At 57.0% G+C, this 14,445-nt stretch overlaps 1 protein-coding gene across 6 annotated transcripts in view; it reads left to right on the plus strand.

The window, feature by feature from the left end:
- PTPRU (protein tyrosine phosphatase receptor type U) overlaps positions 1–14,445 on the plus strand; it is a 56,685-nt gene that overhangs the window by 25,272 nt on the left and 16,968 nt on the right. For 2 of the 6 annotated variants that reach the window (XM_048327020.1, XM_048327023.1), the window contains exons 9-19: positions 2,822–2,931; positions 3,244–3,445; positions 4,372–4,474; positions 4,586–4,859; positions 6,430–6,466; positions 6,983–7,121; positions 8,816–8,845; positions 9,807–9,964; positions 12,072–12,262; positions 13,429–13,501; positions 13,644–13,720. In XM_048327020.1, the coding sequence (XP_048182977.1) occupies positions 2,822–2,931; positions 3,244–3,445; positions 4,372–4,474; positions 4,586–4,859; positions 6,430–6,466; positions 6,983–7,121; positions 8,816–8,845; positions 9,807–9,964; positions 12,072–12,262; positions 13,429–13,501; positions 13,644–13,720 (1,394 nt within the window). Of the gene's footprint in view, positions 1–2,821; positions 2,932–3,243; positions 3,446–4,371; positions 4,475–4,585; positions 4,860–6,429; positions 6,467–6,982; positions 7,122–8,815; positions 8,846–9,806; positions 9,965–12,071; positions 12,263–13,428; positions 13,502–13,643; positions 13,721–14,424; positions 14,443–14,445 lie in introns of all 6 variants that reach the window. The other 4 variants (XM_048327021.1, XM_048327025.1, XM_048327022.1 and 1 more) reach the window with 3 other exon arrangements.

The following is a 14,445-nucleotide window of genomic DNA, read 5'->3' on the forward strand; positions in this document are numbered from 1 at the left end:
GCAGGTGCAGCTTGTCTCGGCTTCCCTGGTGCTCTGCCCTGGGGGAGTTTGCTCTCAGGTGGGTTTGGGTTTGTGCAGAGAGCTCTGCAGTGATAAGGCCCTGGTTTTTGGCAGCAGCTTTGCTCCTGTTTTCCCCCTGTTCTGGCTGTGCCCTGCTCTGGGTTCCCTGTCCCCCAAGCAGGAGGACATCCTCGCTGGAGGCTCCAGCATTGCTCCAGGACTTCTTGGTTTTGGAATCTCTTGCTCTGGCCCAGCTGTTCCCTGAGGATCTGCTCAAGCTGAGGCTGCTGGGCAGGTCTGCCAGGTCCAGCCTCGCCCTGGCTGCAGCTGTCCATCAGCAGTGCCTGGGTCACTCTGGCTCTGGAGATCCAGTGGAAATGGCAGGAGCTACAGGACAGAGCTGGCTCCATGTGTCCACTGCCACCATCAGTGACAGGCCACAGCCAGGGCTGGCCTGTCCCTCTGCTGAGTGCTGGGGGCTGAGTGTGGCCAGAGCATCCCTGGCTCTCACAGACTCATCTGTTAAGCAAGAACGGAATTAATCTCCAGAGCACTTTTTAGCAACAAGAATCAGCAATTAAAGTGGAGGAACTGGTAATTGCAAAGGATTGAGCTGGCTCCAGAGCCCTGGAGGACCCTGAGGAGAAGCCTGCCCTGGAATTCCCCTGCACATGCTCGCTCCTCTTTCCCAGGCCAGAAAGCAAAACCTGAAGAGCTGGAGCAGAGCTGGAAGTGTCTTCAGGTCCTTTTTCACCTTCAAAGCCTAAATCCAGCACCTTCCTCTGCACCCCAGCGCTTTCCATATCCCCAACCCTGAGCCTGCCCTGGGGGCACCCAGCTCCACCCTGCCGGTGGTTTATTTTCCAGCTGTAATTGCTCCAGTTGTTCTCACTGAGCTCTGACTGCTCCAGCTGTTTGCTTATGGAATATTAATACAGGAGCTCCAGATGTCTTTTTGCTGTACTCTAATCACTCCAGCTGCTTTTCCCTGTGCCTCAATTAACTGGGGCTGGTGGCTTCCCCCTTGGATTGAACTTGAGGCTGTGAATACTTTCAGTCTCACGGAGATGGATCTATGGATATCCCCATGGATATATGGCAGATACTCCTCACGTGTCTGGCCCAGCATCTCCCTGCCTGCCTGGGAGGATGATGAGGATTTGAGCTCCTAGAACTGGGGATGAGCAGCTGCCTGTGCAAGTAAACCAGCGTGCTGAAGGCTCAGTAATTGTGGTTTGTTTTGGCATGAGACCAGTTTTGGCAGCAGCATCCCCTGGGGCTGCTCCTGGTGGGCTGCGAAGATGCACCTCCCCATCCTGAGTGGGAAACCCTGGTTCTGGGCTGGAAAATCCAAGTAACTGGGCCAAACCAAGGCTGTTGTTCCCAGCATCCCTCCTGGACCCCGGGCAAAGCTGTGCTGGGCGTGTGGGCACTGCGGGAAGTGGCTGCATCCATGGGTTGTCCAGCTGGTGTTTCAGTGCCCCCTATGGATCCAGGTGATCCACAGCTGGAGACTGTTCTGAATGTGCATGAGACGATGAACCTCAGTCCGGGGGACCTGTGCAAACATCCCTGCAGTGTGTTGGTGCTGCAGGGAGCCCGTTCTCCCCGTGCAGGCAGGTGCATGCGATGCAAGCCAGGATAAATATATAGAATTCCATAAATAAATATATGCATGCAAGCATGGATAGCAGAGGGGTGTTTGCACACCTGGGAGCTGTTGTGGGCATCCACTGCCTCTCTCAGCCTAGCATGAGAGCACGACACCTGTACTTATACGCATGAAAATATAGGCTGTATATATTATAATATCGAGATAATACATAAATTATCCTATAGACAATAATGATGATACAACATATAATAACAGAAAATAAGATGTAATTGTCTATGTAACACAGGCTATATATAACAATAGAAAATAACATATAATTATATATACTGTAGATTCTGTGTATTAAAAACCCAATCTCTGTAGGTATGCACTTTCCTGCCCTACAGGTTTCCGTAATTCTCCCCGAATTTAATAAGCGCCCGTGTACTCGTGTAGGACACAGTGCCTCTGATTAAATTAACTTGTAAATCAGGTGGAAACAGCGCAATTGCACGGCGGGAAGCACGGGAGGTGATCCCTCTCTCCCAGCCCCATAATTACACCCGAACAAAAGCTGCAGAAAAAGCCAAGCAGAGGGAAGAGCTGCTGTCCCCCCGCAAGGTTTGGGAGTGGGGGATGCTGCCGGTGCCTTCCTGACCGCCTCGGGTGGAGAAATCCATCATAAAGGAGCGGATATTGATCCCAGTGCCGCTGATCGCTGTCAGTGATTACAGTTATTATTGTGCTGGTGTTAATTAGAGGGGAGGCTGGGGCAGGCCGTGCCTGTCTGCACGTGAGGATGTTGCTGCTCGCTGGCAGTGTCTCCACAGGATGCTGATGGCTCCAGGGGAACTTGGGTTGTGGGGGAAAAGGGAATTTATTTATTTTTCTCACGCTGGAAAGCTCGGGCACCCTGTGCTGCGGCCGGTGCCTGGGCCGAGGTGCTGCAAGTGGTACCTGTGGGGTTTGTGCTGGTGTGGAGACCTCCCCCTCCCATGGCAAAGTGTCACCAGCAGGTCCAGAAGCATCAATGCCTTGGGCATCTCCCTGCAGAGCCACCAGCCCTGTCTGGTGGCACATGCTGGAGATGGGTGACATGGCAAAGGGAATGTGGTGGCTCGGTCACAGGGCACAACTGCCACAGCCACCCAGAGCGGTTTCCAGGAGGATTTCTCCTTCCAGACCAGTTTCCTGCTGCATCCAAGCATGTCCCCTTTCCTTCCCCAGTGCCTGGCGGCATCGCCTCCGAGTCCCTCACCTTCACCCCGCTGGAGGACATGATATTCCTGAAGTGGGAGGAGCCGGTGGAGCCCAATGGCCTCATCACACAGTACGAGGTACGTCCTGGCCAGTGTGGCACCTGGGGGACACGAGGACATGGGAAGGGCCCACTGAGGGGTGTTGGAGGGGTCTGGGACAACCTCCGCTGTCGGCCATGGGGATCAGAGGTGGCTGCTGCTGCCCCTGAGCCCTTTGGCTTTTCCAGTGAACCTCTGCTTTTGTTTCACCGCGAAAATCCCTGTCTGCCTCCAGGCTGCCCTGTGACCGTCCCCTCCCCTGAATTTGTCACTTTAATCCCTTCTCCACCCGAATCTGGGCTCTGTCCCCTCTCCCCCGGCCACGGGTGATGCTGTGCCCTGTCCCTGCAGATCAGCTACCAGAGCATCGAGTCTTCGGACCCTGCGGTGAACGTGCCGGGCCCACGGCGCACGGTGTCCAAGCTGCGAAACGAGACCTACCACGTGTTCTCCAACCTCCACCCCGGCACCACCTACCTGTTCTCGGTGCGGGCCCGCACCGGCAAGGGCTTCGGCCAGACGGCGCTCACCGAGATCACCACCAACATCTCCGGTAGGTTCCCCCACTGCATTCCTGCTGCTGGGGCTTCTCCTCCACTCAGGAATCCTATGGAGCCTCTGGCTCACTCCCGTGGTTTTGGTGGCTGGAAGGGTTTTGGTGACTGGATGCTGCCACAGAAAGATGCTCTCGGTGGTGGCAGTTGGGCTGTGAGCCCCCGGGCAGTCCCCAGACCAGTGGGTCCCTGTCTGGGGAGTCCAGCCAGCCCAGTGCTGGTAGCTGGTGCTGTCTGAGCTCTCAGTGTACAAGCGAGGGATTAACTGGGCTTTGTTAATGAGCCGTGCAGCACTCGGGGCTCTTTGCTCATGTCCTAGCATCACATTAACTGCAGCAGCTGGGCTGAGCTGAGCGTGAACGGGGGCGCTGGAACACAGCGGCTCCAGCTGCACCCCAGCGACTGCCAGCGATGGTTTGGGGACCACAGGGCTATGCCAGGCATGAGGGGGGTCCCCCACCTTGGTCTGGGGGTGCTGCTGGGCTGGCTCAGGTGTGTTTCTGCCCTGGGGCGGGGGAAGCTCACAGTGTGCCAGTGATTCTGAGTGGTGCCATCCTTGGGCACATCTCAGCACTGGAGCATTCGGGTCCTGCTGAGGTTGGATCCCTCTCTCGTTTCCTCCCCTCTGCCAGACTGGTGTTGGTAACCTCCCTTGGGCACATCTCAGCACTGGAGCATTTGGGTCCTGCTGAGGTTGGATCCCTCTCTTGTTTCCTCCCCTCTGCCAGACTGGTGTTGGTAACCTCCCTTGGGCACACCAGGGGTCCACCCCCAACTCTTGTTCAAGACCTGGAGGGGTTTCCTTTATTTGCAATAATTTGTGTTGCACCACTGGGTGATGCCTTGCCCCGGGCTAAGCTGCTTGTGCCTCAGTTTCCCCCCTGAGCCGGGGGAGCCCCAGGACTCATCCTTGTTCCCCTTGCAGCTCCCACCTTCGACTATGGGGACATGCCATCGCCGCTGAGCGAGTCAGAGAGCACCATCACGGTGCTGCTGCGGCCGGCGCAGGGCAGAGGGGCTCCCATCAGGTAGGTTGGGGCTGCAGGAGGGCGAGGCCCCAAAACAGGGTGAGCACAGTGGGGTCCAAGGAAGGGCAGGACCGTTCTTCCTGAAGCTAACCCGTGCCTGGCCCTCGGCAGCACCTACCAGGTGATCGTGGAGGAGGAGCAGCCCAAGAAGCTGAAGCGGGAGCTGGGGGGGCAGGAGTGCTTCCCAGTGCCGCTCACCTTCGACGACGCCGTGTCCCGCGGCTCCGTGCACTACTTCGGGGCTGAGCTGCCCGCCAGCAGCCTCACCGAGGCCAAGCCCTTCACCGTGGGGGACAACCAGACCTACAGCGGCTACTGGAACCCGCCCCTGGAGCCCAAGAAGGCCTATCTCATCTACTTCCAGGCCATGAGCAACCTCAAAGGGGTGAGTAGCCCTGGCACCCCGCTCCAGCCAGGGGTTGGACCAGGTAAAGGCAGGCTGGAGTCTGGGGGCTGGTAAAACCGGGACTGCTTTTAGATCCCTCTCCCTTGGGTCACAATCTGGGTCCACCCCTGGTGTCCTGCCAGGGGGCAGTTGGTGCTCCAGGCCACCCCTATGGCATGTTGAGATCATGGGTGGGGGTCCTGTCCCCATCTCGGTGCCGATGCTGGGGGTGGAGCAGCCCAATTTCCCCCACCCACAGCAGAACCAGCCAGGACCCCAAGAAGCACCAGTGCAGGGGAAGACCCCATTCCTGGGGCTGCTCCTGGGTTGGAGAAGGACGGTTTGGGCAGCCAGAGCTGTGTGTCACAGCTGGGACCCACTGCTGCACGATGGCCAGTCCCAGCTCCAGGGAACTCCTGGGAGCTCCTGGCTGCCCTGCCCTCCCTGCTGCTGCCGGTTCCCTCTGCGGAGCTGCACCCCTTGCACTGATTCCTCCGAGTCACCGGCAGGACCCCCGGCAGGACCCTTCTCCGCATCACCGGCTCCGGCAGCTCCTGTCCCACCCGCGGGAGCATCCTCGTCCTGCGCACCTCGGTCCTGCTGGAAAGGCGCCGGTTATGGAGTCCCCTCCTCTGTTCCGGGGTCGTTCACACCTCGCTGCGCTGTAATTAGAGCCGGGAGGGACAGGGAGGATCCCGGCTCTGGCTCGCTTGGCACCGCTGGATAGTAACTGGTGGCTGACGCTGTGTTACAACGTTCCTGCTGGGAGGCAATGGATTTGTCCCAGCTGCCGTCAGATGTTGGAAAAACGCTGGATCGTAGCTGGGGTTTTTCACGGTTTTTGTGCGAGATGAAGCAGGAGAAGGAAAAGCTGGAGACCCCAGCAAGAGCAGTGCTGGAGCTGGCCCTGCCCTGGGCACGTGGCATGGGCAGGTCTTGGGCCGGAGGTGGATGGAGCAGTATTGGTGCCTGGTGCCCTGAGAGACTGGAGGATGCTCGGAGAAGGCAATCCTGCCAAAATGGTGCTTTTTATTTTGCAACAGAAGTCGGATTCATGGAAAAATGGAATATTTTAGCTGAACCCATCCCTAAATTGCAAATGTTAAAACTGTTGGAGACTTGAGCTGGAACCTCATGGCAGCCTCAGCAGGTGCAGAGTACCAGGACTGGGGCTTGAAACCTTGACTGATGGAAGAAAACCCATGAAGCTCTGCATGACAACCTGGGAATGTTTCAGCTGTAGCTGGTGACAGTCGGTGACATGTGGCTTGGCTGCTCCTGCTGAGTCCTCCCACGCTCTTGAGCTTTGCTGTCCCCTCTGTGCCAGGAGCAGTGGCTTCAGCTAAACGTGGGAATTCTGGGGACAGATCATTCTGCAGCATCTCTTGGGATGTGCGTCCCCAGGAGCTCCGTGGGTGCTGCAGCACAAATCCCCCACAGACTCCCTCGGTTTGGGGGCTGAAGCACCAAGGGGCCAGCCCCGTGCCCACCCAGCCTCGCTCGGGGCGGGAGTGGGGAGCGGAGCCGTGGGATGCTCATCCAGCACTGACCCCCCCTTTTACCTCCGTAGGAAACTCGGCTGAACTGTGTCCGGATCGCTCGCAAAGGTGAGCCCTCCCTTTCCCCTGATCCCACCGTGGCTGCAGCTCCGGCCCTGCGGCTGCTCCGGGGTTGGGGCTGTGCCAGCGGGTTGGGACCGGCGCTGGTGGTGGTTGGGCTGCATGTGATGGGTTATTCCAGCCCCAGCCCCGACTCCTTTGCTTCCCACTCTCTTTGTGTCTGGGGTTTTTCCCTTGGTTCAATTTTCCTTCTCAGTGCTGTTACTGTGGTGGGGGTGGCGGGCTGGAGCGGTGGTGCTGGACGCTGAATTCAGGGATGGATGATCTGACGTGGGGTGTGATGAAAGGGGCACGAAGGGGCTGTCTCACCCCATTGGGACTGAGAGAGGGACTTGTCCACGGTCGTAGTGTGGCACTGCAGAGCCCTGTCATGTCTTGGTGGAATATCGTGTGTTCATGGAGCAATGAGCATCCCATGGGATGAATGCCAGGGTTTTCATGTCTGATGCCAACCCCCCTGGAGCTGAGTGCTGACCCCTCCTGCCTGTCCTTGTCCCCTGGCAGCTGCCTGCAAAGAGAGCAAGCGTCCCCTGGAGGTGTCCCAGCACTCGGAGGAGATGGGCCTGATCCTGGGGATCTGTGCCGGGGGGCTCATCGTCCTGATCATCCTGCTGGGAGCCATCATCGTCGCCATTCGGAAAGGGTGAGGAGACCTGGGCTGGTGGCTGGCACTTCATCCATCCTTTCTTCCCAGCTCAATCCTTCTCCACCACCCCAGCACTACCTGGGGGTTACTGGTGGGGATTCTGCTGCACTGGGCAGGCTCCAGACCCTCCCTCAAGCTATGTCTCTGTGTGCCTTTGCATCCCACTGGACACCGACCCCCGCACTCTGTGGCACCAGGCGTGGCAGGGGACACTGGGGACCGAGCAGCAAAGTCCTCAGGATGTCCCTTCCCCCTCTGCAGCTTTGTTGGCGCTGTCCCTCTCCCCCATATTTTTCCATCTTTTGCCTCTTTTCCTGCTGCTTCTTGGCTTTGTGCTGCACTGGTGATCCTGCATGGATGGAAACGCTTCTGGCCGTGCCCGAGCCCTGCGCCACTGCTGAGCCCAGCTGTCCCTGTCCCACCAGCTCTCCCCTGCCAACAGCAGCCAGGGGACCCTGGGGTGTGGAGCCCTGCACCCCCAGCCCAAAATGACAAAAATCAGTTTAATCTGTGCTGAGATGTTGCCTCTGCGCCTCCCTGTTGCCTTGGCCAGGCCAGCGTGAGCACATCCAGCATGGATGTGGTCGTGGCCATGGAGGTGGGCTTGCACTGGGGGAGCTCCTGGGGTGGGAGGGAGGAGGGCGAGGGCTTTTCGGGACATTCATCCCCAGGAGTGCCGGGGATGCGGCCACTGCTTTTCACGTGGATGCAACGCCCTGGAAAAGTGGCTGCTTCCGTGCGGGGCTCGAGGCAGCGCCGGGCCGGGGGGGGCTCTCAGAGCTGGGATAAAGGGCAGCAATTAAACACGGGGCTTGGGAAGATGGAGCAAAGTACATGAACAGCCAGAGGGAGAGAAAAACAGCAGGGCACAGCCTCGGCACCCGTAAATCTGCAGCTCTTTATGGCTCCGTGCGCTCTGGAAGGATCCTTGCGGATTTATGCTGCTGGAAGAGCGGGGCTGTTGCATCCCTGCACACTTTGGGGTGCAGGGCTGGCTCATGGCTCCATTGGATCCTTCCCTGATGGGGCAAATGCCAGCAGTGCTGATGTGTTTTGGGGAGTGATGCTGTGGGTGGGAAGCTGTGTGTGGCTGCTGCATTCCCACTGCTGGTGCTGCGGGACAGGAGGAGGAGCAGCTCTGCTTCAGCATCCCAGGATGAACCTGTTGAAGGACAAATCAGAGCCACAAATTAGATCTGGTGCTGAGAGCCCTGAATTTGGGGCTGTTGGGAAGCTGGGATGAGCTCGTAAATCTTCTCCAGAGTGTTTTGCCGTTGGAGAAACATTGGTGTGGTGGAATGGAAATGCAGTCTTGGAATATGTTTGTCTCTAGTAAATGGTGCACTGGGAATGTGACATCCTGACCCCATCATCCCCTCTGGGCCCCTAGCCAGCAGCCTGGGGGAAATCCCTACATTTTGGACATCTTTGTTGTTCACTCTTAAAAATTATGGAATAACCCCTTGGACGAGGGTGCTGTGGTCACTCTGAGAGCTGGTGCTTGTGCTCTCCTGCTGGGATGCCGGCTCCTGCCTGGAGTAAATAACCTGTGGGTGCCAAAGGGGAGCCGGATTCCTTCATGGTGCATTGAATTTTCTGGCAGCTGACTTGCCCCGTAACCTCCCTTCCCTGTGCTGGAGAAAAGCTGCTTATGCAATTTCTGCTGTTCTCTTTGTTTGCACGCTTGCCAGGAGGAACTACTATTCCTACTCCTATTACCCGTAAGTGTCATTCTCCTCCTGCTTTACCCTCCTCCCGGCTGCCCCCCTCACCCTGCTGCTCCAACAAGTCCTTTTCCTCTGCCAAGTGCATTTTAAGGGTCTCTTTGGATCAGGGAAAATAATGCTGCTGAGCTTGTTAGAGACTGAAGGCAGCATAAAGGGGAAGGGTCAGCGATTCTGAGTTGAATTCTGGATTTTAGCGGTGCCTTGCAGTGTTCCAGCCCCACCACGATGCCGACACAGGCTCAGATCTCCTGTTCATCCTTCTGGTTTAATCGCTGCTCTGGCTTCAGAGCCTGATGCTGCCTCTCAAAAACATCCATTCAAGTTTCTTTGCTGAAATGACTTGAATTTGGGGTGTGAGGTTCTGTCCCAGTGAGAACTGCTGGGATTTCCCAGCACCTTCGTTAGGTGCCTAAAGGGACCCTGCATGGGAGGCAGAAGCCTCTGCAGCAAGTGCTGAGCACAAGTGCAGTCAGGGGGTCCAGCCCATCCCTTGGGATGGATTTGGCCCCTGACACGGCTTTAAAATCACAGAATGGTTTGTGTTGGAAGGGACCTTAAAACTCACCTCATTCCAACACCTGCCACGGGCAAGGACGCCTTCCCCTAGACCAGGGGGTTGTGCCTGGAGAAACAGGGCTGGGGAGGGCTGGGGCAGATCCATGTGATGGGAGATGGCTGGAGAGAGCCTCTGGTTGCACAAGGAGCACTCCTGGCTGTCCAAGGGCAGGGGACAGGAGTGGACGTTGAGGTGAGCAGCTGAAGTTGCTGCAGCCAGCGAGGGATGCTGCACATGGGGCTGCGCCCGGCTTGGGACAGCAGAGCACCAAAGTGTGATGACCATGCTGCTGGGAATAATCTATCCTGCTCCCTGGAATAATCCAGGCCCAGGAGCTTTCAGGGGATCTGAGAGCACCTGATGGTGAGCCCTGCTCACTTCTGCTCCTCCCTGCTGCAGGAAACCCATGAACATGACCAAAGCCACCATAAACTACCGGCACGAGAAGACGCAAATGATGAGCGCCATCGACAGGAGCTTCACTGACCAGAGCACCCTGCAGGAGGACGAGCGCCTGGGGCTGTCCTTCATGGACACGCACGGCTACGGAAACAGAGGTGAGGAATGGGGACCCCAGCATCCCCCTGCTTCCTTCCAGCCATAGCAAGGAGGCCCAATAAGCCCAAAATATCACAGAAACAGCCTGCCTCAGCTCCAGGAGTGTTTGGACAACGCTGTCAGGCACAGGGTGGGGTTGTTGGGGTGTCTGTGCACGGCCAGGGGTTGGACTGGATGATCCCTGTGGGTCCCTTCCGACTCAGGATATTCTCTGATTCTCTAAATACTGAAGGCTTGGTGTTACATCTGTTTTAGACTGATGTGTGTGGCATAGCAGGCTCTTCCCTGCCCTGTGTAAATCTCCAAGGGCAGGGATCTCCTCGATGTTGGAGCTTTTGCCACCATCCAGGCTGTGCTGAAGGGAAAGCTCTCGTGGGGAGCTGGGTCTCTATCTTCTCGTGGAGATCTGAGCTTGGGCTGGGCAGTTTGAGGCCATTTGTGGGCTCAGGATCCGGCCGCAGCCCCCCTGGAACTGGGTGAGTCCCAGCTCTTGGTTTACGCTGAGGTTGGAAGCTTCCCCCAGCCTTCCCCACGCAGCCTGGGCTTCGAAGGGTTAAAGAGCCCTCGCGCTCACATCAGAGGGAGACTGATAACTTCACACCCACCGGAGGATGTGTCTCCGTGCTGATTTAGTTGTAAAATAACTCGCTGGATGCCCCAGTTTCAGCCATATGCTAATAACATCTGTTACAGTAACTGCAAGATGCTGCCTGCGCGTGGCTCTTCCGCGCCGGCTGCCGGATCCGCACGCTTCCCGCCGTTGTCTCACGGATCATAAAAGCCCAGAGGGCAAACTCTTCCTCCTCTTAATACACAGAGCTAGGTTAGGTGTATTTTTTCTTTGGTCGCTGTCCTTGAAACTCAGAGGCTGGTGGGGCTGAGTTGGGGAGCTCGGGCTGCTTGCCATGGCTGGGAGAGTCTCCAGTGCCTGTAAACATCCTTAATTAACGAAGGGAAATTAATGACTTGGTGACTGGTTGGTGGCTGTTCCCCCTGTGTTTCAGTTTCTGTGCATTTAAAAGAAGGTCACTAATCCTTATGGAAACCCAACTGGTTCCTCAGTGTGTGGCTGTGGCAGCACCTTGCAAATGCCAGCAATTAAGTAATTTCTCATTAATCCCAGCGGCTGATGAGCCCATTGGGCAGGTCACGGGGTGCAGAGGGACCCTCCTGTGTTGTCCTGTTGGTTCCCACTGCAGGGTGCAGTGGGAAGGTGTTAGATGGTGCAGCGTTAGATGGGATCTTGGGAAGGAATTGTTCCCTGTGAGGGTGGGCAGGCCCTGGCACAGGGTGCCCAGAGCAGCTGGGGCTGCCCCTGGATCCCTGGCAGTGCTCAAGGCCAGGCTGGACATTGGGGCTGGGAGCAGCCTGGGACAGTGGGAGGTGTCCCTGCCATGGCAGGGGTGGCACTGGATGGGATTTAAGGTCCCTTCCCACCCAAACCTGGTGGTCCCTGCCTGCCCATCTCCCGGGAGCAGCGCAGAGCATCAGGTTTTGTGCAAACCTAGATTTTGAGATCTGGTGTGGGAGCTTTCCCTGAGAAACACAGGTGAGGTCTCAGCCTGGCTCTGCTGGTAATGACACAGCAACGACACAAACCAGGTAAATACTGCACAGACTCCCCATCAAACAGCAGCAAGCTCCATTTGTGGAATCCATTGCTGGTTTCTAGCAGTGAGGAAAATGAACTGTTAAGCTGTGCTGGAGACTTTGGCAAGGTGATTTTTCAACTCAGGATCTTGTGTGGATATTTGGGCATGGACCTCTTGCTTGTCTGCATGGGAGCTCATTGTTCCTGCTGATGGGAAATGAGGTTATTACCCTGTTATGGCCTTGCCCACTGATTTCTAATAGATCTGCTGGGCTCCTAAAAGGCTATGCTGGGCATTTTTGGCTCTGTGGTGCAGGAAGAGCTGCAGAGAGCACGAGAGGATAGGAGTGCGATTGCGGGCTGGACCCCCTGGTGGTCCCCAGAGAGGGGCTCCAGCACCAGCATCTCCCGGGGAGTTTTCTTTCCCTCAGCCCTCCGTGGGTGCCAGGGGGTGATGGGGATGCAGCCCAAGGTTTTGCTGCCCTGATGGCCTCTGGTTGTCCCTCCTTGTGCAGGTGACCAGCGCAGCAGTGTGGTCAATGAGTCCAGCAGCCTCCTGGGGGGCTCCCCCCGGCGCCAGTGCGGCCGCAAGGGCTCCCCATACCACACGGGGCAGCTGCACCCGGCCGTGCGCGTGGCCGACCTCCTGCAGCACATCAACCAGATGAAGACAGCGGAGGGCTATGGCTTCAAGCAGGAGTATGAGGTGGGGACAGCTTGTGCCAGGGTCTCGGGGGGAGTGGGAGGTGGGATGGATGGGGGAGACATGAACTGGATCTGTGAGCAAGGAGAGGATGCTCCAGGTCTGGAGCTCTGGGTGGGAGCTGGAGCTCACAGCTCTGGGCTGGCATTGTCAGTGTGGGGGTGTCCCTGAGTCAATGGCTGGTGCTGGCAGCTTTGGGTTATTTGTCAGCTTGAGCAGGTCCCTGGGATGAGCCAAATCAGCCCTGCCAACCCTGTCCGCAGTGCGTCATCCCAGCTCTCCTGCAAGGCCAGGGCTGCTTCTTCCTGTCCCTTTCCCTGTCCCTTTCCCTGGGCATCACTGTGTCACCTTCTGCTCTCCAGCACACTTGGCCTGTGATAAGCATGGCTGTAGCCTAAGGACAAACAAATCCTCTGCAGTCTGGCAGCTCCAAGACATGAAGACCCTGGGGTGGGTGATGCCAGGGCAGGAGTTTCTCTCCCAAAAGTTGCTGGCTGCATCATGTCCATCCCAGCTGGCCAGGTTGGAGCACTCGTACCAGAGCAGGGTATTTCACAAGCCTCTGCCTCAGCACAGCCAGCAGGGTCATTTCCCGACTCCTTGGTGTCCCACAGGTCTGGAGACTGAAATTTCCCAGTGAAATTGCTGTTTAATGCTTGGCTGTTTCAGGAACAGGAGCTCTCCCCCCTTTCACGCATTGGACAAACCAGGGCTTGCGATAATCATTAGTGCTCCTTGAAAAGCTGCTGTATGTTCTTGGAACTAGTCATTTGAAAGCACTCAGATATTATGGGAGGGGAGAAAACATGTAATTTCCTTCCACTTTCCCCCTCTTATGCCAATCTATGAATGTCACTGTTATTACACACAAACCTGTTCTGTGCTAGGGAGAGAAAGGGGCTGAGGAGGTTTAGGAAAAAAAAAAACACAACCAGCCCTGGAGAAAAAAAAACAGGCAGTCTGTAATTTGCTGGAAAATTGAGCATTTTGTGGATGCAACAGGAGTGTGTAGCTGGCAGAGTGTGCTGTGGAGGTGGAGCTGGGGCTGCAGGAGACAGGTGTTGGGGTGGAGGGACCACCCTGTCTGCCCTGTTGCCCAGGGAGCTTTTGGGGCCGGGGGGACCCCACAGTCCTGCCCTCGGCTTGGGATGTCCATCCTTTCCTTGCAGAGTTTCTTTGAAGGCTGGGATGCTTCGAAGAAGAAAGACAAGACCAAAGGGAGGCAGGATCACATGTCCACATGTGAGTGCCTTTAGCAAAGGCTTAGACCCCAAAAAGCTTCAGAAACCCGAGTTCTGCAGGTTCCTGGGGCAGAGTGACGGCCCAGGGTGCCCTGGTGGGTGACCAGCCCTGGCACTGATGGTCCCTTGTCCCCTTTCCCCAGATGACCGTCACCGCGTGAAGCTGCACCCGCTGCTGGGTGACCCCAACTCCGACTACATCAACGCCAACTACATCGACGTAAGTGGGGACAGGGCCCGTGTCCTTGGGGTCTGGGCTGGAACAGGAGCTTTCTGTGGATCCTGTGGACTCTCAGGGTCTGTCCAGCAGCATTTGGAGGAGTCTGGACAGCCCAGGGTGGGCTGGTCAGTGCATCCCTGGAACTCATCATGAAGGGCCTGCCTGATTTATTGGTGTTCAACAGCAGTTTCTGCTCATCACATCTCTCCCTCCTCTGCTCTGCTCTGCTCTGCTCTGTCCCTCCTTTCTCATTCCCTCTCTGCTTTTCCATCCCCTCACCTGCTCACGTGGCTGTGGATCTCCCTCTCCCTGGGTGGAGAATGCAGAGGTTAAGAGGACCAAGGGACCACCTGGGGCTCACAGCGGGCTACCCCTGGATCCTGCTGGTGTGTGTGAATCTGGTGATGTCCCCTGTCACCTCCAGCATCGCTGACACCAGGGCAGGTGCAGGAAGGCTCCAGCATCTCATAGAAGCAGCAGCAAATCCCACTCTTCTCTCCTGCCCTGAGGGTGTTGTCTGTCAGTGGTGGCCTGATCCCAGTGCCCGAGCAGTGTCCCTCTGCCTGTCCCTGTCCCCTGTGTCCTTTCTGCCCTGTCTCTCCCTGGCCCGCTCTGGGGCAGTGCTCTAACCCCTCTCTGTTCTGTGCCTCACTAATGTCTCTGATCTTTTTCTCTCAAACCTGTGTCCCAACGGGATCATTAAGATTCGGATTAACCGAGAAGTA

This window comes from Corvus hawaiiensis, chromosome 23 (assembly GCF_020740725.1).
Source record: "Corvus hawaiiensis isolate bCorHaw1 chromosome 23, bCorHaw1.pri.cur, whole genome shotgun sequence".
NCBI classification, from domain to species: Eukaryota; Metazoa; Chordata; class Aves; order Passeriformes; family Corvidae; genus Corvus; species Corvus hawaiiensis.